At 40.9% G+C, this 26,314-nt stretch overlaps 1 protein-coding gene across 1 annotated transcript in view; it reads left to right on the top strand.

Annotated features, from left to right (window-relative positions):
- Mat89Ba (nucleolar protein 6 Mat89Ba) overlaps positions 1 to 26,314 on the top strand; it is a 449,315-nt gene that overhangs the window by 368,735 nt on the left and 54,266 nt on the right. The window contains exons 17-19 of the mRNA XM_067121881.1: positions 1,784 to 2,034; positions 2,854 to 3,104; positions 23,135 to 23,329. Coding sequence (XP_066977982.1) covers positions 1,784 to 2,034; positions 2,854 to 3,104; positions 23,135 to 23,329 — 697 coding nt within the window. The remainder of the gene's footprint in view (positions 1 to 1,783; positions 2,035 to 2,853; positions 3,105 to 23,134; positions 23,330 to 26,314) is intronic.

Genomic DNA, 26,314 nt, shown 5'->3' with positions numbered 1-26,314 from the left:
ACTAGACTGTAAGTGTTTTAGCTTACAATTGCAGTTTTCGACCATTTCGGTCGAGTTAAAGTTGACCGAAGGTCAAATTTTTTCTATTTATCGTAATTTATATGAAAATATTTCAAAACTGATAAAAGCTACAACCATGAGTTATTTTCAGTTGTATTCTACATCAAATTGCGCACATTTTCATATATAAAAGTTTATGTAACAACTAATATAAAACGGTGCAAACATTACGACAACGTGATTTAAAGAATTTCTGAGATGTTCGCCGAGTTACCGCTGGACATAAGGAAAATGTTTTTTAAAAATTCACCATAAATCGAAATATTGTGCTAGAGACTTCCAATTTATTGCAAAATAAAGGTAAATGATTGAATATTACTAGAAAGTAAGAGTTTTAGCTTACAATTGCATTTTTCGACCATTTCAGTCGAGTTAAAGTTGACCAAAGGTTGAAATTTTGGCAGTTATCGTGATTTATGTGAAAATATTTCAAGTGATAAAAGCTACAACCATGAATTATTTTCTGTTGTGTTCTACATGAAATTGTGCACATTTTCATATATAAAAGTTTATGTAACGACTAATGTAAAACGATGCAAACATTACGACAACGTGACGAAAGAATTTCTGAGATGTTCGGCTGAGTTACCGCGCGCAGACGTAAGGAAAAAGTTTTTTTTTTTTTTCAGAAATTCACCATAAATCGAAATACTGTGCTAGAGACTTCCAGTTTGTTGCAAAATGAAGGTACATGATTGAATATTACTAGAATGTAAGAGTTTTAGCTTATAATTGTGTTTTTTTATCATTTCGGTCGAGTTAAAGTTGACCGAAGGTTGAAATTTTGGCAGTTATCGTGATTTATATGAAAATATTTCAAAACTGATAAAAGCTACAACCATGAGTTATTTTGTGTTGTATTCTACATGAAATTGTGCACATTTCCATATATAAAACTTTATGTAACGACTAATATAAAACGGTGCAAACATTATGATAACGTGACGAAAGAATTTCTGGCGCGGACGTAAGGAAAAAGTTTTTTTTCAAAAATTCATCATAAATCGAAATATTGTGCTAGGGACTTACAATTTGTTGCAAAATGAAGGTAAATGATTGAATATTACTAGAATGTAAGAGTTTTAGCTTACAATTGCGTTTTTTTACCATTTCGGTCGAGTCAAAGTTGACCAAAGGTTGAAATTTTGGCAGTTATCGAGATTTATATGAAAATATTTCCAAACTGATAAAAGCTACAACCATGGTTTGTATTTTGTTGTATTTTACATGAAATTGCGCACATTTTCATGCATAAAACTTTATGTAACGGCTAATATAAAACAGTGCAAAAATTACGACAAAATGACGAAAGAATTTCTGAAATTTTTGGCCGAGTTACTGCGCGGACGTAAGGAAAAAGTTTTATTCAAAAATTCACCATAAATCAAAATATTGTGCTAGAGACTTCCAATTTGTTGCAAAATGAAGGTAAATGATTGAATATTACTAGAATGTAAGAGTTTTAGCTTACAATTGCATTTTTCGACCATTTCGGTCGAAGTTGACCGAAGGTTGAAATTTTTTGTAGTCGACGTATGGTACGTCCACTTGGCACCCAACAGACAATTTTAGTCGATGTATGATACGTCCAGTAGGCGTTTAAGGGTTAATGTTCGTTTATTTAAATTTAAATAATTTTAGTTATAAATTCTTTGTAAGATGAAATTTGTTGTAAACTGCACTGCAAATTTTATATGTTGTATTTCCATTTTTTCTCTCTTAGTGTTCAGGCAGAGCACCCAAGTTTCAGCAGTGGTGTACGTCTTTGCAAGCGATGGGTTGGTTCACAGCTTCTGCTTCCACATCTCCCACATATGGCAGTAGATTTACTTGTGGCCTATTTGTACATCAATCCTGCTCCTTATGATGCACCTCACACTCCACATGTTCTGTTTGTGCGTTTTTTGGCACTACTGGCTCACACAGACTGGAGGACAACACCAATTCTTGTCAATCTCCAGGACACATTTACAGGTAATTTTATTTATGGGCTGTGCTTACGTTTAGTAGTTACTGTATTTTTTTAAAGATATTTGTTCTTTTCACTTTTAGAACATACCAATGTTTTTGTGCCCTAAACTAACATCTGTAAACAACAGTGGTAAAATATGTATGTATGCTTAACAAAACTAGAGTAGTAAGGTTTTAAAGCTAGAAATAGGTAATGTGTACTGCAGAGGGCTTCAGGTTCTTGTCACCAACAGTCAGCAGAAGGCAAGGAATAAAATGTCTTATAGAAGGAAAATTTCAATCAGCGTCATCTTAATTTAATATTTCTGTTTATTGAATGAATGATAGTATGTTATCTGGTGTCATAAGTGCAATGTTCATTAATGCCAAAAACAAACAGCAAAAAAAATTTCAAAGGGTTTTACTAGTTTTTGTTTTTGGCATTGGGAACCATTACAGTTTTGATCCCATTTAATTTATAATCATTTGTTCATTCAAATAAAGAAGTATATCAAGATGACAAGGATTGAAATTTCTTTGGTAAGGTGTGTTGTCAGTAATTGCTGCCTTATGATGAACTCTCTGAATTATGTACAGTACTGTACATTTAAATATATCTCTTATGTTTTTACTAACATTCTCTGAGTATATTTGCAGGCACATTTAATCTTTCACATCAGTGTTACAAAGGGCATGCTAAGCCTTACTTGTAGACCTAAAGAAGTATTGTACATTGCTTTTGGAAAATTTCCAACATTGAAACAATTTTTGCCTTTTATTTTAAATTCATTACATTTTTAAGTTGGAATGAAGAGTCACTAATGCATTTCAATTCCATTTCAGTTGAAGATATTACAGAACTGAGCAGAAGATTTACTTCTGAACGTTCTAGTTTACCATCTATGTTTATAGCAACTCCATATGAACTTCGAGGCTTGTCTTCATCAGAAGATGCCAGTTATCGGTATAGGCTTGCCTCAATGTGGACCATGGAGTCACCTTCTATACCAATTATTTATCGTTGCAAACAGTTAGCCTCTGCTGCTCATGAGTATGTGGTGAATAACATGCTCAAAAACTCTTTTGATATTAAGGTAAGTATTTTTGGTGTATGTGTAATACATTATTTTATAATGAATGTTTTCATTCCACATAGTCTAGTACATGACTGATTTTCTAGGAGCAAACAAAGTTGGTTTTGATTTGGAGCTGACCTCTTTGACAGAATGGCTTGGCCAAGTTAGTTTACAACATTTGAGATTTCATTATGCTACTTTTAAAAACGTCCTTTTATGTGTTTTATTCAGTCTGAAGGTTGTGATAATGTAACGTCATCAGCATTTGAATGAAATGCAGATATAGGGCTGTAGTCTAAACCATAACTGACATTTGTTCATATGAACCCATTAATCATAAATAGCCTTATTCTGTTTTAACTTAACCAGGCTGCACCAACTTAATAGATATTGAAAGATCAAAGACTCCACTATGCATGCCCTGCTCAGACCACATGAGTAGACATATGCTGCTTTGCTTTCCTAGGATCAAACTGTTTTTGCGGTTATTGCTATATTCAGTTAATTTTCATTAAGCCATTTTCTTCATTATTACTACCAGTACATTCTCTCATTTTTGTTGTTGTTGTCGTATTATATGAATAATTATCATCAAACTTTTGTGTTTTTGCCTTCCATGCAGTTGCTTATTTGCTGCATTATGATACTGTGAGTACTCTGCTTTTAAGGACATTGACTTGCTTCTGTGGGCCTTTGATCCTAAAGTGTTCCACCCCTATGACTCCTGATCTTTTTCCTCAAGACTTACCTCATTAGTTGGGGATAACCTGACCTCAGCCACTACTATAGCGGCCATTCTCAACTTGTGTGCTTTTGCCTTACCATCATCATCTGCCAAGCCTGCTACTCAACTGAAATCTCCTTATAAACCTCGATCCTCCTCAAGTCATCACCGTAGGTCTTATACTCAGCAGCGCCATCAATCCTTTCAATGGCTCCCAGTCTTTTACCTGGAGACTTGGCTCAAGAATTGGGGATAAGCTTACCTGAGCTGCAGCTGTAGCTGCCAGTCTTAACCAAGTGCTTTTGCACGTCAAGATGATCTGTTAAGCTTGCGTCTCAACCAAAGGCTCCTTATAGAACTTAATCCTTGTCAAATCATCATCATAGATTTTGTATTCCTGTGCTAAAGACGTCAGATATGCAGGTAAGTCTAGCACACAATTTTAATAAATTAGATCCAGTTTATAATAAGGGACACAGAATATGCACTGGAGCTTTTAAATCCTCCCCAAACTCTTCTGGCCTAGTAGTAATGCATATTCCAGTAAAAATACAAGAAAGTGATTCACCAAAGAACTTTTTGATTAAAAGGGTAAATTTACAAGCAATCACTTACCACCTTTCCTCGTAAGAGCCAATAGATTGTTTGATTCAGTAAAAATCAGTGTAAAATTTATTCTAGTAATAGAACTGCCAACTCCTTATACTGTGCAAAGGACACAAACTTGTACACACATGAAATATTTATGCATATACCCCAAAACAATAAAAAAAACATGCAGTAGAACATAGAAGATGTAAAGGTCTTCACTGCAATATACATTGATGGGTCTAAATCTCCATTAGGCATGGGATTTGCACCTGTATCACCCAACAATACATACAAATTTTCTTTACCTAACAAAGCTTCTATTTCTGAGCTCGTCCCTGTGTCACCCGGTGAAATTCCTTAGTAGCACGAATTTCTAGGTATAAATATTGCTAAATATACCAGAGAAAAAAGCTATCAGGAATGCTGGGTTACTACCCCAGATCGAGCATCTATAATGAAAATAGACGTGGTATGGGCAAGGGTGAGTGAGGTCATCACTTCACAGAGAACCACACTCGAAGACATCCCAATGGCAAAACCCCCGGAAGAGCGGAGAGCCGACCCAACTCCCGCACTCACCCGCCCGCCAAACAGCGACCCCAGCGCCATCTGAACTCATTCCTTTCTAGCACGTGATCGCTGCGATCTATTTTGATTTTCGCTTGTGCTTTTCTTGGTTTTTTCCCATTAATTCAGCATGGCATCGAGCAGCTTTACTGTTTCCAAGTTAAGTACCATCTTCTTTTGGGGTTTTTATGATAAGTCTGGCTGTTTAAGCCCGTATACATAAATTATACGTGGTTTTTGTTTGGCTCGCTGCGGCGTCCCTCTTGGCAGCCATACCGACCTCGAGGTATACCCATTCGGCTTGTTCTGTTTGGGTTTCTATTGGTCGTTTACACTGTTTATCTTTAATTCCCCATCAGGGAGCATCCTGGCGGCGTTCTCTCGCGGTGTGTCTTTGGGTATCCTTTAATTTTGTTCTTTACGAAGTTTCCTCTCTCATAGGGTTCTTTCACTGTTTGCTGTATCCGTTTTCACTGCTAGTTTTCCCAGGATGTATCCTTTCGTAAAGGGAGATATAAAAATTTTTTCACTATATGTGCTTGATGACGTGAAAATTATAATAATTCACCCGCACGGGCGCCAGGTTCGCCTGTTGACTGCTTCATTCTGTTGTTCGTTCGTTAGGCTATGCCTAGCACAAGGTATATTTTTGGCTTATTTGATGATTATTTGATGGTTAGTTAATTTTTACTTTGCTTAACATAATACTATATCCTTATGGTGTTAGCCTAGTCCTTTCACTAATGAATGAACTAGGCTACCTCTTTTATCCTTTGCTTTCCAAGTTCCTGCTCTCCCGTGATTGGGCTGAGAGGTGTATGTGGGAGGGAGTCAGGTCGAGGGAGTTTCTGTTGTTGTTCCATCCGCCTACCGCTTGTTTGGGTGGCTGAAGTTGAGACCCATTTTCCCTATCACCAGTGGGGAAGAGGATTTTATTTAGGAGATCTCCTCTACAAGCTCACACAACCCCTTACTCTAGTCGGTTAAGGTTGGCCTTCGACACAGGAATTTCTCTCCCCGTTCTTTCCTCCCCCTTCCCTTCTCTCCTCCTTGTCACCTAGGCTATGCCGACTAGGAGGGTGAGAGCGTAATGTGGTTTGGTATTGTACTACCCCCCCCCTTCTCCTTCCCCGGTACTTGTAGTGGGTCACGGTCTCCCCGTATACCTTACGGGGTTACAGTTGAGCGGAGGGTATTCCCCCAGTCTCCTGTTCTTATTCTCCGGACCCTCTCCTACTAGTACTATCCTTCCACCTCTCCTCCCCCCCCCTCCCCTCCTTAGGTTCTAGTTTTTGTCATATCCTCGCGTGCGAGACGTCAGGCTTACGATGGTCACCCCGAGGTAGACAGGCCTATCTCTGTTGACGGACACGCCTCCCTCCTGACCGGGTCCTGCCGGCATTTACTCTGAACAAGTGTTTCGCTGATTCGCCTCTCCGATCGAGCGGTTTCCACCACTTTCAGGGCCTGCTTCGCCTTCCGGCCGGCCCCGTTGTTCGCCAGGCTAATGCTTCGGCATGTTGCATCTTTATGGATAGGTTTGACTGGCTTTTCCACCTAACCATATTATGATCAGCTGTGATATACTGCCTCGCCTTCCTACTGGACTCTAACTTCAGAGGCTCGGGATCCCGGAGGGGTTGTGGCCGGGAACCCGGGTCTAAGTGATTTGTTATTCTATTATGCTGCTAACCAATTATTTGTACACTTCACTTTTATCTGTTATATTTAGCTTACCCTCGCGGCCCTTTGGTTATATCCCACGACTCAAAAGTCATGACTAGTTTATCTATTTCGTACCATGAGTTCAGTGATCCTATCTTTGAGTTCGACCGTATTATCTCCGGCGTTCCTCGAGATAGAGTGTCCTGTCTGGCTCAGTAATTTCGTTCCGCCAGAGTATTCCGGCGGTATGGTACGAAAAACTTAAACCTGTAGTTTAAGTTATCGTAGATGAGTAGGTTCATACTTTATGATCTTTTTCATCCCACCGGAGTGCTCTGGTAGCATGGTGTATGAAATTACTGAAAATTTCACTTTAGTTTACAGTATCTTAGATTGTGTGTTCATACTCTTCACACTTACAGACTGTTCGCTGTGAGGAGCCCGGTGCACTGGGTTGTCCTGCAACTGAGCCCTACGTGGCACGGGTATGCCGCGACCACGCTGGCTGTGCGTGCGCCAGGATCTACCTGGATCGTAGGCACCCGGATGGCTGTGAGGTTTGCTTCGCGTTCTACGGGTGTGTCCAGGACGAGTCGGTAAGCCGATTCTTCTTGTTTCGCCCCTCCGGGGCTCTTACATTTAATGTCAAATAGTTTTCTGGTTTATACTGAGCTTACCATTATATAACCAGCCTCTGATACTCCCCCTCTTTTCCAGGCCGATGAATCCTCCCGTAAGGATGCCCTCAAGTCCCTCCGTGCCTGGGTGGCTGGGTTCGGTAGGAAAGTTCCGTTGGGGAAACCGTATGTTCTTGACGAAAATCTCAGGAACATACTTTACCCCGGCGCCCGGATTGCTGCGGCTGTTCCCGCCGAGGTGGCCGCCCCTATCATCGAGCAAATCCGGGTAGAGACCCAGCCAATCCAGGACGATTCCTTGTATGAGGATGTTTCGGGGATGTCGCCGCGCGGATTCTCGACCTGGAACCGAAGGAATATGGAACAGACCAGAGGTAGGTAGGGAGGTAAGTGAGGCAGTGGGGGCGGGTACCCTCTTTGACTCCCCTTCATCATCCGTGTCTTCCTTTCAGGGATTTCATAAATCTTCTCTCTTGAGGGACAGAACACAATCTACTGTTCCTAAGCTGAAGAAGTCGTGGAAGACGAAAGGCTATAAGTCTTCATCTTCCCGCAAAGCATCCCCCTTTCCCCCGTCGAAGCCCCAGGACGCTGGTCCGGTGGCCTCCGGGAGCAAACCGAGTACCTCGGGCAGAGTGGCAAGTAAGAAAGTGGCCAAACCTAGCCCTCCTCGCCAGCCTGCCTTTGACCCTGAGGCGTTTGCGGGGATGCTTCTAGAGAGGTTCTCTACGGAGGTAGAGGCAAAGCTGAGTAAGCTCACGGAGAGGCTCTCCAGAGCCAGAGAGACTGGTGATTCCAATATAGTACACGCCCGAGGGGACTGGGGCAATTTGTCCCACTTCTGACACCCCACCCTCCCCTCCGCTTGACAAAGGGGAAATTGCGATGCTTTTGCCCTTCATGCTCCCCGGCATGAAGATACCTTAACGATAGAAGGTTTAGGCACTCGCAGACTGGAGGAACTGGAATTCTTCCCTCCAGATCTTCTGCCTCCCTACCCAGGCTTCGCTAGGCTGACAGAAGAAGCCTGGGTACGCTCTGACAAGGTCCCTAAGGAGACAGTGATCTTCCCTAGAGACCAGGCGCAATCGGCTCTGATGCGCACTTTCTCAGAGTGGCAAGCGGAGAACACCGTTGACCTCTTCAAGGGCAATCACCATGTTCTCTCAGATAAACTCCCAACCCCTGTTGACTAAGGTGGTTTTGCGACTGCTCACATTTTGTGAAGGCAAACTCTTGCCCCAACTTCGAGAGACGGACCCCACATCTCTCATCTTCCCGGGTGATGTTTTCTCTGAAGGACGCCCGCCACGCTACTTTTGCAAACTGGACGAGATTGCGCTTTTCCAACCAGCTTTTTAGTGAGCAGCTTCCTGCTGGCCGAAGTTTCCTGAAAGCTGAGTTCGAGGCACGGTGTTTCTGAGTCGGGTCTCTGAACTTGGTTATGCTCGGTGGAGGCAACTGCCAGCCTCGTTTCTCCGAGGAGTCGCTGTTCCAGGTCTTGACGAAATCCTTGTTAGCGGGATTCCAGTCAGACCTGTTTGACTTCATGGTGGCGCGGCTGAATTGCCGCAAGTTCATTTTCGCTGACGCTACCATTCGACATGAGCCTAACAAGCTCATGAAGAGTTCCTTCTGGGGAGCCAATCTGTTCCCAGAAGACGAAGTCACTACTGTCCTGGCGGAGGCAACCAGGCTAATCAAAGTTCGCGCCCCGTGGGGTATTCTGGCTCTTTGCCAAAGACCCTGAGTCCATGCCTCCCAATATAGATCGGGAAAGAGGTACAGGAGGCATAGAAGGCAGCAGCTTCAGCCTGTTGTTCAGGGCGTACTGTCTCGGCGCGGTGAGCCAACCTCGACCTCCAGCTCAACTCAAATAGTTGTGTTGGTTCAGCCAGCTCAACACTCCCCTTGCTACTCCTTCATGTGTCGCTCTCCGCATATAACCCACATATGAGGGTCGGGGGGCGTTTCATGGCCTTAACAGGAGTGCAAGGGGAGGTAGAGCTAGAGCCTCCTATAGAGGTAAGGCTGCCCTACGGTCCCTCTCCCGGGGAAGAGGAGGCCGCGGTAGAGGTAGTAAACCCGCCCCACCCCAGTGAGACCAGCCAGGTGGGCGGGAGACTATACTGGTTCAGAAACCAGTGGACCTTCAGTCCTTGGGCACACAGTATAGTGTCTGTGTTGTCTAGGTTGGAGCTGATCAAGGGCCCTCCTCCCTTGACCAGATTTCACCAACCTTCCTCCAGAGTTCTTACAGGACTTTGTGGACGGAACTGCTCCTAAAAGAGCAGGAAGAAAGTGAGACACCTCAAATTCCAAGGCAGGTTTACTGTTCCCAAAAAGACTCCAGTCAACAAAGAGTAGTTCTGGATCTATCGCTCTAAATCATTACATACGACACGCATACCGTATGCTTGCTATAGTTGTGCAGATACAGACTCTACTGCTGTGGCGCCAGAGCCGCACCACCTCTATCAATCTTCAGACGATACTATCACGTCCCGATTGGCGCTGAACTTCTTTCCCTTCCTGGGTTTCAGACTGTGAGCAGGCCTACCCTTCAAGGTAATGCCTTCGGGTTCTCAACATAGCTCCCAGGATATCTACAAACTAGCAGACACAGTAGTTCAGCAGTTGCGTCCAGGGGGAGATCATAGCAGCGGCACTCTAGACGATTGATAATCATCTGGGCTCCAACCACAGGAATGCCGGAGTGCTACGGACCACGGATCGATTTTCTGGAGTCCCTAGGCTTCAAATTGAACAGGGGAAACTCGCCAACTCTGGAGGCCTGCTCCAGTGGCTGGGCATCCAGTGGGACCTAAACTCTGCACAAACTTTCTTCCATCGACTCAAATCGGAAGGAACATGCAGCTACCAGAAAGTTTCTGAATTACAGGAAAGCTCCCGCCGGGACACAAGAAAGAATCCTGCTCCTCTCAGTCTGCCTCTGTAACAGACCTGGGTTCTTGTGCGAGATTAAAGACATAAACAGAGGTGGCGGAGACGAGCCAACGCCAGGCTCAGGGACAGGGTCTCATCAATTCCACAAATCTTAAAAAGAAAAGGCTCGCCATGGTCCACAGTCAAGGGCCTCAAAGTCAGTCCTCTTCAGTTTCCTCCTCCAGCTCTGGTAATCCACACAGACGCCCATTAAGCTGCTGGGGAGGATATCACCAAAACAAAAAGCACAAGTGGACGTGGTTCACAATGTTCCAACAGTTTCATATAAAACACTTTAGAAGCAATGGCAGTGTTTCTACTCCTGAAAAAGTGCTGTCCTCACAACCAGATCTACATCAGGCTGGTGTTGGACAGCTACCAGAGTAGCACATTGTATAAACAGGAGGTTCCAAATCGAGCCAGATAAACCAGGTGATGTTAGCCATCTTCCTAGCTTAACAAACACAGCTGGCATTTGTCAGCTACCCATCTGGCGGGAGTAATGGAACGTGGTGGCGGATTCTCTATTCAGATCGACTCGCTGGAGTCAGAATGGTCCCTGGACAAGGACTCCTTCATCTGATCTGCCATCGCGGTTCGGGACTTCAAGTGGATCTATTTGCCGCAGAAAACAATCACAAACTCTGTTATGTGGCTCCCAACCCAGATCCTCGTTTACGCCTACAGATGCAATGTCCATAGATTAACAGTTGGGGGAAAAATTTATCTGTTTCCAATAAACATGCTAATGAAAGTCTTACACAAACTCAGGTCATTCAAAGGTCAAGTAGCCCTAGTAGCCCCACTAGCTAAAGAGCAACTGGTTTCTTTCTGAACTCAAGTTGCGTGTCGTCAGATACCCAGACCAGAAGACTCAAACAGTACAAACAAGGACTGTGTCAGCTGCCTCAAAAGTTCTGAATGCTCTGGCTTTATGGACTTTATGAAATTTGCCGCCCAAAGTGGGGCAAATATTGACCCTGTTAATACTCTGTTTATTGAATCTGATAAGAGAGATTCTACTCTCATTGCAGTATGACTCAGCAGTAAAAAATTGGGCATCTTTCTGAAGGCATCCCAGCTCAAACTATGACCACTAATTTAGCAATAACCTCTTAGATCATTGTTTGAAAAAGGCCTAGCCCCGGCCACTATTACAACAGCAAAATCAGCTTTGAAAAAGGTGTTTTTGTATGGCTTCAAGATTGACCTAACAGACTCATACTTTTCTTCCATCCCTAGAGCATGTGCTCGTTTAAGGCCGGTAACACGTCCTCATTCGGTTACCTGGTTCCTAATGACGCTCTAAAAATTAGCTTCAGATATTAATAACGCCCAATGCTCTTATCTCTCCAGATCTGTTAAGGAAGACTTTATTCTGGATTAGTTTAGTCACAGGTGCCAGAATCTCAGAACTGTCTGCTCTCTCTAGAGGTGTCGATCACATAGATTTCTTCCGTCAGAGAAGTCCTTGCTTTCTCAGATCAAAGATTCTCAGCTAAAAATGAAGACCTCAAGAGTAGATGGTCCTCTTTGGAAGGTGTCTCTCTTCCACAAGACCTGTCTTTATTCCCAGTCATACCTTTGAGGGCTTATTTGCATAGAACTTTCAGTGTTTGTCTGTCCTCTTTTATCAGGGAAAAAGGTGGCGCTTTAAAGGGGGCTATAAGACAGCAAACTTATATTTTATTAAACAGGCTAATCCGATTCAGTTCCCAAGGTTCATGATATCCAAGCGGTAGCTACCTCTACCAATTATTTTCATAATATGGATTGTGCTGAATTGACAAAATACACGGGGTGGAAATCTCCATTAGTGTTTAAACGCCACTACCTAAAATCACTTGAAGCTCTGAAATTTCCCACTTCTGTGGTTGTAGGGAGTGTCATTCCCACCTTAATATTATCCTTAACCTTGTCCTTTCCCCGCTGCCTGCTCTATTTATTTACCCTACAAATTTCCGGGCCAATCATACCACTGCCTGGCTCCTCAATTTACGTGATATTTGGAACTGTTAGCTTTGTTGATTGTTTACTGTGATTGTGTTTTGATATGTACTATTTTATAGATTTAAGTCCTGAGGTACTTCTACATTTTTTGTATTATCTATTTTGTACTTTTTCATATTTTCTAATATAGATTTAAGTTTTCTGTTAATTTATTTGATTACATAGACTCATATGTCCATTATTATAATTTCTTTATTGTGAAATTCTTGAATAAGTCACAAGATATAATTAACTTATCTTCTTATAGTACGCTGCTTATACATGATCACCATAAATATTTATTTTCTTAAATCTTCACAGGTCTTGGTGGTTCTGTTACAGCTTCACCGGTGACAGGACGCAGCTCAGAAAAGGGATTTGATAAAGGAAAATCTATTTCTGAGTGAGGCCCTGTGTCACCCGGTGACCCTCCCAGGTTCTAGCTTCCCCCCCTGCACGGGCATACCAAGCCTGGGGATAGTGCTAGCCTGGAATGAGTTCAGATGGCGCTGGGGTCGCTGTTTGGCGGGCGGGTGAGTGCGGGAGTTGGTCGGGCTCTCCGCTCTTCCGGGGGCGTTTTTGCCATTGGGATGTCTTCAGAGTGTGGTTCTGTGGTAGTGATGACCTCTCACTCACCCTTGCCCATACCGACATCTATTTTCATTATGATGCTCGATCTGGGGTAGTAACCCAGCATTCCCGATAGCTTTTTCTCTGGTATATTTAGAATATTTATACCTAGAAATTGCGCTACTAAGGAATTTCACACCGGTGACACAGGGTCTTCACTTCAGAAATAGATTTTCCTTTGTCAAAATCCCTTTTCACAAATAGATTAAAATTATTGAAAATAGTTTCTAATCCCTTAATGGACAGACCTCATGAGAGGATCTAAAATAGGTTTTGATTGCACAGATCCCTTCTTAGGAGTAATATTACACACCATACAATTTGGGTGTATTGAGCAGGAAAGAGTTTCCATCACTTTAAAGGCCCATAAGTGAATGGTAACAGCTTTAGAATTCAGCTCAGCTCAATCAGTGGGCACCCTCAGGGAGATCAGTATTGTTCTTGACTTGATGGGGGATGTCTTGCTCCTCTCTCTCCCATGATGTCTTTTTATTTATTTGCTCATAAATATACTCAGGGATTGCTATTGGTTTTAGTTCATATCTTTTATGATATGATGTCAGTTATAATTGTAATTTTGCAAAGAAAAGTGCAAAGAAATATCAGAAAAAACATGTATACATCGAAAAAAGTTAATGCATCTCCTGATCTCAGTAAATTTATGTAAATCTTTTATAACAAATATACTCAGAATTTGTTACTGATTGTAGCTCTTATCTGTTATGATGTTATGTGAGCTGTAATTAAGGGATTTTGACAAAGGAAAAATCTATTTCTGGAGAGGGGACCGTGTCACCCGGTGAAAAAGTCCATTCAGCACTTATTTCTAGGTAATTCCGTTGCTAGATACCAGAAAGCTAAAATGAAATGCTGAGTTACTGACTTCAGAGCTTAGCTCCATTAGATGGAGTCGTGGTATGGAAAAAAGGGTGAACTATAAAACACGAACCTTATCCTATAGAGAGAGATCCCTAAAGTCAAAAGTCCTCAGAGAGGTGCCATTACAAACCCATGCACCTCTCGCGGACAGTACACAAATCACCGCTAGCCACATTCCATGAAAGCATCACCCCACCAGAATGATGTTTACTATGGGGACAATTTACACATGACAGAGGTGGAAACAACAGGACATCGAACTCTCTCTCCAGAAATAGATTTTTCCTTTGTCAAAATCCTCTTTTCTGGATCGGTCCTGTCAGCCGGTGAAAACTAATGAGAAATAAAACATCATTCTTAAACTGCAAGAGATAACAAATGTAAGGAACAGAAGACCAAAGGTCCACCAAAAAAATTCTTAATCGCTAGCAATAATAATACAGTAATGTACAAATGAAACTGATGGGAGCTTAAAATTAACATGACAATATAAAAATACACTTAAACAAAATAACTATACAAAAATTGAAAACATATAATACAAATGTGTCAATTAGACTAATATACAGATAACACGGTCAGGTGAGTAAGTCAAGGCACGCCTGACTGAAATGACTGTAAGGGGATAACTGAGGCAGTGGAGGAGGAATTGACTAGGAATCAGAAAGGGTACCAGAGGGAGGGACAACGTTCCCTGCCGCGACTGCTGAGAATTTAAGAGCTTCTAAGGATTTCAAATAGTGACGTTTGAAAACCAAGGGTGACTTCCAACCAGTGTATTTGGTAAGATCTGTGAAATTCATGTAATGGAAGTAGTTAATGGAGGTGGCCACAGCTCTAATATCATGAACTCTTGGAACTGAGTCAGGATTAGCCTGCTTGATAAAGTAAAGGATTTGTTGTCTAATAGCAGACATAGAGATATTACCCCCCCTTCCCTGAGAAAGAGAGGCCCAGATGAGATGTGAGAGGACTCCATCTAAATAAGCCTCAATGTATGAACTGGACACAGGACAGGTCTTGAGGGAGGGGAGAATTTTCACACCACCTATCTCTTGCATGATCTTCATTTTTGGCTAGGAATTTAGGTGAGGAATCAGCAAACTTCCCTGATGGAAGGAAGTCGACATGGTTGGGCTCCCTAGAGAGTGCCGACAGCTCTGGAAATTCTAGCACCGGGTTAGCTAATCTAAGAACAACGTTTTCCTAATAAGGAAAGGTAGGGACAAGACTGATATCGATATCTGGAGGCTAACTTCAACACGCCATTCAAAATCCAGGAAACCGTGATGCGGACGGATTACTGGTCTCCAGTCGCGCACAGGCTCCCGTGGGATGGAAGAAAAGTAAGGATCTGTGGAGGTCAATTTTGAAACCATATAAAAATACTTTCGTAAAGTCGACTTGACTGTAGTAATAGTACTAGAGGCTAAACCCTTCAAAATAGTGATCTAAAAGGAGATTGCCAAATTTATGGTCATTACTGTAGCCTCAGATTCTTTCAAAAGAGTGCTAGCTTCTTAATTGCTGAGTCGACTAAGCCAAGAGTGGAGACCCGGCTATCTGATTCCAAGAACATGGTATTGACAGGATCAACGCTAGCATCCCTTTGAGCCGCAAATTTCATAAAGTCCACAGCCAGGGCATTTTTGAATTTTTGAGGAAGCTGACACAGTCTGAGTTTGTACCACGGTGCAGTGAGTTTTGACTGGGGATTTGGATGTGGCGTAAGTTTCAGTTCCAGCAGAAGTGGAAATCAGCGTTCTTCTGCCAGTAGGGAGCCACTAGAGCTACTTGACCCTTTGAATGTCCTGAGTTTGTGAAGGACCTTAGTAACAAGTTTACTGAGGGAATAGATAAATCTTCCACCTGTTCCAGTCCAATGACATTGCATCCGTGAAAAGAGCTTGAGGGTCCAGGTTAGAGCTACATAATGAGGAAGCTTGCTGCTGGAGCTTTGGCTGGCGAATCAAATCTACCTCCTCCAGGCCCGGAACTTGGTTGCAGAACCACTGAACGAGGTTTCGTCTAGTGACCACCTGACTCGAGGGGAGTTGTCCTTGAAAGAGAATCCGCTACGACGTTTCCGACCCCTGCAAGATGAGTGGCAGACAGGTGCCACTTGTTCTTGCACACCAAGGAGAAAAGTGCAATCATTACCTGGTTGATCCGGCTCGATTTTGAACCTCCCCTGTTTGTGCAGTGGACTATCGTGGCGCTGTCCAGAACCAGTCTTATATGAATCTTCTTGGGGGGAAGAAGCTTCTTCAAAGTAAGGAAGACCGCCATGGCCTCCAGAACGTTTATATGGAACTGGCGGAACATGGGGGACCAAGTCCCCTGCACTTCTTGGTGTTGAGAATATCCTCCCCACCCGCTTAGGGAGGCGTCTGTGTGGATAACCAACGCCGGAGGAGGAAATTGCAGGGGGACTGACTTGGACAGGCTCTTGACAGTCGACCAAGGCCGGAGTCTCTTTTTCAAGATGGGAGGAATCAGAGACACCTTGTCTCTGAGGCTGATATTTGCTCGACCGCCACACACTCTGTTGACATCTTTCAGTTTTACCTTCAGCAACAGATCTGTCACTGAGGCGAACTGGAAGGGAGCCCAAAACTTTCTTGGGCCCGCGTAGAGGCTCGCTTGGATTTGAGAAACTGTCTGCTGCTCTGGCTATCTCCCTTTTCATCTTGGGAGGAGGAAGAGAGCTTTGTGAGAATTCAGATCCCACTGGATTCCTAGCCATTGAAAACAACTGCTCGGAACCGGGCGGGACTTCTCCCTGTTTACATGAAAGCCCAAAGATTCTAGAAAGTCGACCACCACGGATGTAACCCTCCGGCATTCCTCGACGCTGGATGCCCAGATGATCCAGTCGTCTAGATACGCGGCCAGCGTAATCCCTTGAGACCGGAGTTGCTGTACGACCGTGTCTGTCAACTTGGTAAAAATCCTTGGGGCTATGTTGAGGCCGAAAGGCATCACCTGAAGGAATATGCCTGCCTTCCGAGCGTGAACCTCAGAAAGGGGGAGAACCTTCGCAACCAGGACGTGATAATAGGCGCCGAAAGATCTAGAGAGAAGTGGTTATTACGCTCCACGGGCAGTAGGGTCCCAATCTCAGAGACTGTAAGATCCAAACTTGTCGCAACGAAATTTCAGGAATTCAGACGAACAAGTCCAGAATTACCGCTTGTCAGAACTCCTCTTGGGAACACTGAAGAGCCTGCCTTGGAACTTCAGAGTCCTCACTTTCCTTATAGCCTGTATCTGTAGAAGATCTTCCACAAAGTCCTCGAGATCCATGGTCGTAGCCTGATAAAACTTGACTGGTGGAGGGGGACCATCGATCCAACTCCAACCTAGGCCCTTGGAAACTATACTCTGAGCCCAGGGACAGAAGGTCCACCGAGTCTCAAAATGGTACAGCCTCCCCGCCTACAGGATGTAACATTCATCGGTCCTGTGTTTGCTTCCCTCCCTCTGGGAGCCTCTACCTCCTCTGTTCCTGAGAGGAGCCGGGGCTGCTCTTCCCCTACCATAGCCACCGGGCTTGTTGCCTCTGGCTGACTGCCTAGAGCGGAATTTCCCCGACTTCTCATACGAGGATTGAAAGCTGGGGAGGAGACATAGGAGGGGGCAGCCAGAGACTGATGCGCCGGGTTCACCAGGACATACTGAGGCGGAGGTTGAGAGGAAGAGGTTGAAGGCTGATCTTGGAACTGGACGTGCTGGACTGAGCTGGGAGGCGCTTGAAATGTTTAAATTTCTTGCTGGATCTTTTGGGGCAGACCCGGCAAGATCAGACTGCTTCCGCTTATAGGGCAGACCCTAACGAACGGAGACTTTGATTGACCTTGTAGCCAGCCTGGTGATAAGACTGCGCCAACTTCTTCTTGTAGGGAAAAGACATTCCCAGATCAACTCTTCAGAAGCTTATTTGGTTCATGTCGAACTGTGGCTGCTGAAAAGATATAAGCCCGGCAGGCCAGTCGGGCAGTCATAGTGTCAAACAGGTCTTGTTGAAAACTCGCTACAGAGATTTCTGTCAAGACCTGAACAAAGAATCTTCCCTATAGACCAAAGAAGCTGCTTCAAGTAAAGAAGAGTTCAAAGACCTGGTGAGCCTATCCCTATTATATCTGTAGGCTTCCTTGGTTCAGGTGAAGGGGAGCCTGAACCAAGGAAGCCTACAGATATAATAGGGTTCAGGTGAAGGGGAGCTCCTCCCTCTACGCTAACCCACTAAAAGGGCTCAGAGGTCTGGTTAAACAAATCATTTATAAAAAAAAAAATACAGATATAATAGGATTTGCATTGGCAATTGCCAGATCAGTCTAAGAGCTGGAGAGGATGAAACAAGCTGATTGCGTCTGCAGAGCGTCACTTTCTTGGCCATTGGAATCAGAAAGCACTGATGGAGTGGGAGGACAGAGATAAAAGGCAGATGACACATGGGTGGTTGTAATGTGACGCTAGTGGAGGAAAGTTGGGGGTAAATTTCTGGGGACGCATCTGTGGTTCATTCAGCTTTTTGTACTCGAGTTCAGTTTCTGCAAGGAGGTATAGTGTTTGGCCAACACCAAACATTCGACTAACCACCGGACAAACAACCGATGCCAGTAGTTAAGCACTGTTACCCATATACTTACAATTAAATACACGAAACTGCCAAAACAATGCTTTTTCCTCCTTCTACGTTAACCCACTCAAGCAAGCTGCAAGTAAAAAAAAAAAAAAAAAAAATAGGCTTAACTAGTGTACTCCTTCCTGGCATACAAAAAAAAAATCACAACAGCAAAACGAAATAATTAATTCACACAAATCCACTCTTCATCATGCAAACCCAATTAAATGCCTCCACAGCGTACACTACTGCACTGTAACTAAGCAAAAAAAAGGGAGATATGGTAAAGGGAGAGAGAAAGAAAAGAGATATGGTAGAGAGAGAGAGAGAGAGAGAGAACAACTGAGGTATCGCTTGCGCTGAAGCCTATAATACACACACTCCTTCACTTGTCATTTTATTTTATGCTATCGGCAGTCCTCGCTTGTCGTCAGCGTCAGTTAACGGTGTTCTGGTTTTACGCCGCTTGGCTAACAACGTTGTTAACTAGATTTTCAGCAACGGTAAGCGATTTTTGGCGTCGGCAAGCGGTTTATTGGTGTTGGCATCAGTTTATCGGCTTCGGTAAGCGATTTATCGGTGCCAATAAGTGGTTAACGACGCTGATAAGCGGTTTATTGGAGCTCACAATGTCGTAAATGCCATTTATTACCATAATTACCAGCCAACTTCATTTCATGGCGCTCAGCTGGGAATGGAACCCCTGCCGTTAACCAGGGACTACCTCTCATTTATATATATTTTGACTGTATTTCCTCATTTTAGTTTTCTGTAAAAGAAAACTACTGAGATGGCTGTTTGTCTGTCCACCCTCAGATCTTAAAAACTGCTGAGGCTAGAGGGCTGGAAATTGGTATGTTGATCATCTACCCTCCAATCATCAAACATGCCAAATTGCAGCCCTCTTGCCTCAGTAGGTTTTATTTTATTCAAGGTTCGAGTTAGCCATTATTGTGTGTCTGGCACTGCTATAGGTACCAACAACACAGGCCACCACCCAGCCATGGCTGAAAGTTTCATGGACCCCAGCTGAGAGTTTCATGGGCTGTGGCTGAGAGCTTCATACGGCATTATGCAGTGTACAGAAAACTTGATTGCGCCAAAGAAGCTTCAGCTCATGTATTACTTGTTTTATTTTTACAGCCCAAAAGATAAACTCAATCATGTTCATAGGGTACATACATATACACACACTCCTTTGCTTTAGTGATGGCATTGAGAAAAGATGACTAGCATGTGTTCCCAACATCCACAAATTTGCATTTTAAATATTTTTAATCAGAGATGAAATATAAACGTGATAAAATTTTCTCTTGTGTACTGTACTGTCATGATATGTATGGTAGTCATACTTAGAGTGAACTAAACTTGTAATGAAATACTATAAAGTAAATCAAGAAGCAAAGCAGAAAAAATGGCAGCGCGTGATACTACACTAAGAAGGACTCATTAATGCACTCACAAAGCGAAAGAAGCATGTAGAGTTGGTGATGTCAACATGATGAAATGCCACATTAGATGTAAACACATACACATACAGACGTACAAGTAAAACTTCTGTGATATTACAAGGTGAAATGAAAAATCATTAATTCCAATAAAACAGAAAATGATCAACTACTTTTTAGTAGTGTTCTTGAAATGAATTTGCTTTAGACAGTTATTGAGAAATGCCATATGTACTAAAGGTGTAAACTCAGGGTGTTTTACACATACAGTTTCCATGATGGGGCAAAATGAGTAAAACAAATGAAATTTGCTGTATATACTCATGTAATATTCAATTTCATATATTATATAACCTTAAAAATTTCATCCCCTCAACATGATTTTATCATATATCTCATGTATCACATGAGTTGCATTTTTGATAGCGTAGATAACATTAGGCTAACCTCTTCTGGTTATACTACCATCTTCTTAGTAAATAAATGAAAGTACAAAATAAAAATAGTCTTTACTTACTGAATGAATTTCATTTTCAGTAGATTATACTATATTAGGTTATACGCATGAAGCAAATTTTATTTCCTTTAGATCATACTGTACTAGGCATTTTTGGTAGATTGAACAAGGCTTAGCTTTCAAACAAGATTACCAAACTTATGGCTTATGTAAGAATTCATAACCATCTCTTTTGCCTAACAACCGCTTACTATATTGCATGATTGCTACTTACCAAGTAAATGACACAAACAATGTCAAGTGTAGCATAAACAAATGAATTATTTGGCAAACAGCTGTTTTGAGGGATTTTATTTTTAAGAATGCTAGTTTACATTTGTATACCCATATACATTTATGTGCAAACATAAGAATAATAATTTCAGTAATTATCCATTTCTATAAGCAACTAAAAACTTATTCTCCCAAGTATTTAGGTAGGCCTCAATCAGCTGATTCTGAGAAAGTAAACATTAGCCTATCGTACTTAATGCATATGGCATATGATCAGTTTATATTACAGTGATGATATAACATGATAATAGTATAGTATAAATTAATTCAGTAAGTAAGATATCAGTTTTATTACCATTACTTTTATCGTAAATTCAGTTGTAATAGCCTATGTGTAACACCCAGCCTAGGCCAGTAGATCACACATAAATATTTTGTGTCTCATGTATGGTAATACAATATGGTAACAACTGATAAGAAAGTTGCTGTATACAAATACATCAATAGTGATAAAACTGTGGTAGGCTGTGGGTAAAGACAGGTAGTCAACCTACCTAACGAATTGTGTATCATTTACGAGGGAAAGAGAAAAAGGAGGGGTTGCATTATTTTTTCAGTGTATTTATGCAATATATTTTGTTACAGATTTGGAGGAAAAGGTAGATAATTGGCTTTTGCATAAAGTTTTCAGGTTAAAGTGTACTGGTTGTTGTTTATAAGCTTAAAGTATTTAGTTGTTACAGTTGTTGTTTATAAGCTTAAAGTATTTAGTTGTTACAGTTATTGACAAGGTAAGGTGAAGAAGGGTACAGAGTTGCCCTTGAACACCCGTAGATTTTTGTACTTACCCTAATGTAATTACCCTAATGTGGATTTTACCAGTATCTGCAGGGCCTTGACTCTGTTAATACTGATAATCAAAAGATAACTGTATATTATTAAACAATATCTTCATGTGGCTGTCTCCTTTACATTTACCCTCAGCTAGTACACTAGTAAACTGCTGCTGCAGAAGGAAGGAAGAAATGAAGCTGATGGGATCAGTGCAACTTCCTTGAGAGAAGATATGTCTGGAACCCAAGAAAGTTCTATGGACAGTGAAAAATAAATCACCAAACAGTACTAATTACAGTATAGTAAAGCAAAAATGACCAGTAACAACATAAGTAGTATGAAAAGCTGTACAAAACCCTTGTTTTGCCTTCTAGGTGGTATTAAAACCCCTCACGTAGATGACTGGAAGGGCAGAAAGAGAACACTATGGTACTAAAAGTTGAAAGTGTTCTACTTTATACTTTGATCACCCAAAGTACTCTAGGTGAAAATGAAATTGTAAAGGAAGATTACAGAATTAGTGAGAACCAAGAACAAGGAAAAAACCTAGTATGGGAAAACTGACAGATAAGAACAGATTTACAGGAACATGATCTAGTTTAACAATGGTTAAAACTGAAGGAACCACATATGCTGGCGCTGTCTACCGAGGGGAAGTGATTTTTTTATTTTTTATTGTTATGGAATGTATGAATTTGCACAGGTGCATGAATTGTTTTGTCAAAGTAATGGGTTTTTTATAGAAACTGTATGTTGACGAACTTGACTCTTGGTGTCTTTCATGGTCTAACCTGTATCTTCCCATCACATCCACAAAACCAACTCTTGTCACTGTCTATGCTGCCCATTTAAGCCTTCCTCTACCAGTATGCCCCCAATTGTTGTACTTCTGTCGCTACATTTGATAACCTTTCCTGAAATTCATCCTTTTCTTCTGGTCTCCCAGATTGTAATGAACATAGTAAGAACACATGCATTATCTATTTTTACACATGCATTATCTTCATTAAGAATTCCATGGTGAACTTTTATCACTGCTAGTTAAAGATATTTCTTGTGAATGTTCAAACTTCAGTTCATGAACTTTCTTTAGAATCATCATCTTTTTCAGTTTACCTTATTAAATTTTAAGCATTTGCACTTAATTAAACAAAACTGCTTTTGATTAAAATCACTAATAATTATGACAGAGTGCTACCTGGAGGGAGCTGTACAATGTACACTAGGTAGCAGCCTCCTACTAGCTAAATGTAAGTTATTATATTTCAAGTACTTCCATGTTTACCAGTCAGTACCATAATGTGATACAGGTACAAATTTAAAGCAGTTTTCATGTGGAAGTTAGTAGAAGTGGATTTTGGTAATAGTTTCACTGTGTTAGGAATTTTTTATAGTGGATTAATGAAAATGTGCATGACCAGAAGAAATTATTTTTATGTTGGGTTTCCAGATATTTTTGTGCCAGAACAGCACCTCAGTATTTATTTCTGAACTGTTTATCGTACTGAATGTACCTGAGCATATTTAATGGGGAGTGGGAATATATAGCAATTGCAAAGTGCATGGCAGTCACCAGAATGGTTCCATTTTAAGCTTTTTGTGGTCTCAGAGATTTTATAAATTTTATATACAGAAACAAAAAAAGTGGATGGTGACAGGAGGATATTTTTTCATGCAAGGAAATCATATTGTCCTCTGTTTAAATCTCTTAGATTATTTGTTGAGAGGTCTTTAGTATAATAAGTTTTAATGCAGATTTCTGTTCTTTCCATCTTTTCAGCTAATCTTTCGTCCAAGTTTAGATGACTTTAATGTCGTAATCAAATTGCAAGAATCCCAGTTGAGTCGTCGCAAAGAGTCGGTTGATGTCACCATGCCACAACCCAAGTTCATTAAGCCCTATAAGCACCACAGAAAAGAAATAGTGCCTGTTGTGATGTTTGATCCTGCAGAGATGTATCTTAGGGAACTAAGGGTAAGGAAATTCCCATGAATATTTTAAATAGAAATATTTTCCTTCTTCACAAACTCAGTATTTAAAAGCCTATTTCATGCATTCCAAAATCCCAGACACATCATTTGACTGTAGGTTGGCACTTTAGCTATGGATCCTTTATGTTATACTCGTATACAATACCTGTAGTAAATGGAATTTTTTTTTTTTTGGTGTAGCTGCCCAATGGCCATTGCACCTAGAGTTTCTGAGGCCTGTAACCATTCAAGATTATCATATATCAGTCCCTTTCTCTTTCATTTTATTCTTTTCTCTCCAACATAACTGTAATTTTCAAGTTGGTGTATGATAATATGTTATCCAGTGCAACTTCAACTTAAATTTGTGAACACCACTGGCAGTTTTTTTTGCAGGATATGAAATAATTTCAGGAACTTACTGTAAGTGCTTTCTTTTGCTACCTGCATAATTTTCCAGAGCTAAGTTTGCCTATTTTCCTTAATTGTATGATTTATATGTGTTTTACAAGTATTACTGTGTTATATTGTAGTTGTTCTAACATTATTAGTTTTAGGCAGCTTAGTAGAAAATTGCACTTTATGACTTAATTTTGTTAATTTTTTTAAGTAGATTTCTTTCTTCTATGTACAAATGTGTTGGCAAGCCTGTATGATGTGTATAGAGGAAGTTCTTTTTCTCAGTTTTTATAATTTTGTAGGAAAATTTTTGTTTTACAACATTCACCAAACAATAATAAGAAAATAATTTAGATTGGAAAAAAAAATAGCCAACTGTTTTATTAGTGAGAGATAGCCCTGCATGTTATGACAATGTTCTACATCTTAATTTGTAGCAGACATGCAGCACTACTCACATCCCTCCCCCACCCCCCTGAGTTTCTGCAGTTGAAATAAAAATTACCGGTAATAGTGTTGATATGTGTCCTGAAGAACCTTTTGAGAGCTTCAGGTTATTTTCAGGAGGCCACATTATAACCAAAGTTCAAACTCACAAAGTATCTGTGTGTGTGTGTGTGTCATATTCAAACTGCTGCAAAAGAGGCTAGGTCATACCCATCAAAACGTTAGGCTATATTTCTCATGTGGTAATTATTAATTCAGGCATTAAAGGGAATGTTTGAAAAAACGCTTTTTATTAATAACTGGTTTTTTTGCATGAATCAGATTGAAATTTTGGACATCGGTTAGTTCTTGTGTAGCGAAAAGGTCAGTATTCATATTTTCCTTCTTGCCCCCCCTCCCCCTTTTGCTGGTACCCCAAATTCTTTAAAAAAAAACTCAGCCATAACTATTGCAACGTAAGAGCTGAAATTTACGTGGTAGACAGGTATTAAAGATTAGAATAAAGTAATAGAGCATTTTTTTCAATTTTTTTTACAAAGATTTTTGATTTTTAAAAATCTTGGATCGATTTAAATGGAAAAATAAATCCCAAAAAATATTTTGGGACAAAATAAAAAAACTCTCTATAGTTTTGTAGACAATTTATTTAGTTTTCGTTTGCTTTTTGTTTCATTGAGATAGGTGAATTCGTTATGTCTGAGTTTCCATTTGAAGGTCAATAACTTTAGTTTTGAGATATCAGCCTCCAAAGTTTTATGATGACATTTTTTGCTTGTCTGTCCAATTATTTGCTTGTTGTCTCACACTTTGAGGTTTTTATGACAAATTTGGTATGTTGTATCATATTGGTGGATTATTATTTTATGTATATTGAATTATATTTTATATATTTAGGCTCCTGGTTCCCCTCTTTCCTCTCTCTTGGAAAGAGTATTATCCCACATTGTTGGGGGTGTCAGAGTTGCCCACACTCCTCTCTGTGGCCAGTTTATTCAATTTTCTTGGTCTCGGCATGGTTTCTTCTGAACAAAGAAGTATTGCAAAGCCAAGAGAAATACAAAAAATTGACTTGCAAAGTAATATAAGTGCGCTGAATGAAAAGTGTGTCAAAACACGGGTGAGGTTGGGCAGCGTGACGTCTTGCTTCGTCGAGAGCTGAGCTGCCACTGATCACCCGTTTAGATATTCTTCTTTGATAGCTAAATTGAAATTACTGAAGTTATCATTACATTATACGAAAAATGTAATTTTCTTAGTGATTGTAGGGTTACGGTTTTGCTTATAACTCGAAAACTATTACGAATTTTTTAATAAAATTTTCTGAGAATATAGTCAAGAGGTGTAAGAGTTCGTATGTGAAATATCGGGAAAAATTTGGATTCTTCGATTTTTTCGTCAAACGCTCCCCTTAACCCTTAAACGCCTACTGGACGTATCATACGTCGACTAAAATTGTTGGGTGCCAAGTGGACGTACCGTACGTCGACTACAAAAATTTCAACCTTCGGTCAACTTTGACTCGACCGAAATAGTCGAAAAACAAAATTGTAAGCTAAAACTCTTACATTCCAGTAATATTCAATCATTTACCTTCATTTTGCAACAAATTGGAAGTCTCTAGCACAATATTTCGATTTATGGTGAATTTTTGAAAAAAACTTTTTCCTTACGTCCGCGCGGTAACTCGGCCGAAAATTTCAGAAATTCTCTTGTCATTTTGTCGTAATTTTTGTACTGTTTTATATTAACTGTTACGTAAAGTTTTATATATGAAAATGTGCACAATTTCATGTAAAATACAACAAAATACAACCCATGGTTGTAGCTTTTATCATTTTGGAAATATTTTCATATAAATCTCGATAACTGCCAAAATTTCAACCTTTGGTCAACTTTGACTCAACCGAAATGGTCAAAAAACGCAATTGTAAGCTAAAACTCTTACATTCTAGTAATATTCAATCAATTACCTTCATTTTGCAACAAACGAGAAGTCTCTAGCACAATATTTCGATTTATGATGAATTTTTGAAAAAAACTTTTTCCTTACGTCCGCGCCAGAAATTCTTTCATCACGTTGTCGTAATGTTTACACCGTTTTATATTAGTCGTTACATAAAGTTTTATGTATGGAAATGTGCGC

Source organism: Macrobrachium rosenbergii, chromosome 2, assembly GCF_040412425.1.
Source record: "Macrobrachium rosenbergii isolate ZJJX-2024 chromosome 2, ASM4041242v1, whole genome shotgun sequence".
Taxonomy (NCBI): Eukaryota; Metazoa; Arthropoda; class Malacostraca; order Decapoda; family Palaemonidae; genus Macrobrachium; species Macrobrachium rosenbergii.
Note: the sequence above shows the minus strand (reverse complement) of the source record. Positions and strands in the feature narration are given on the sequence as shown.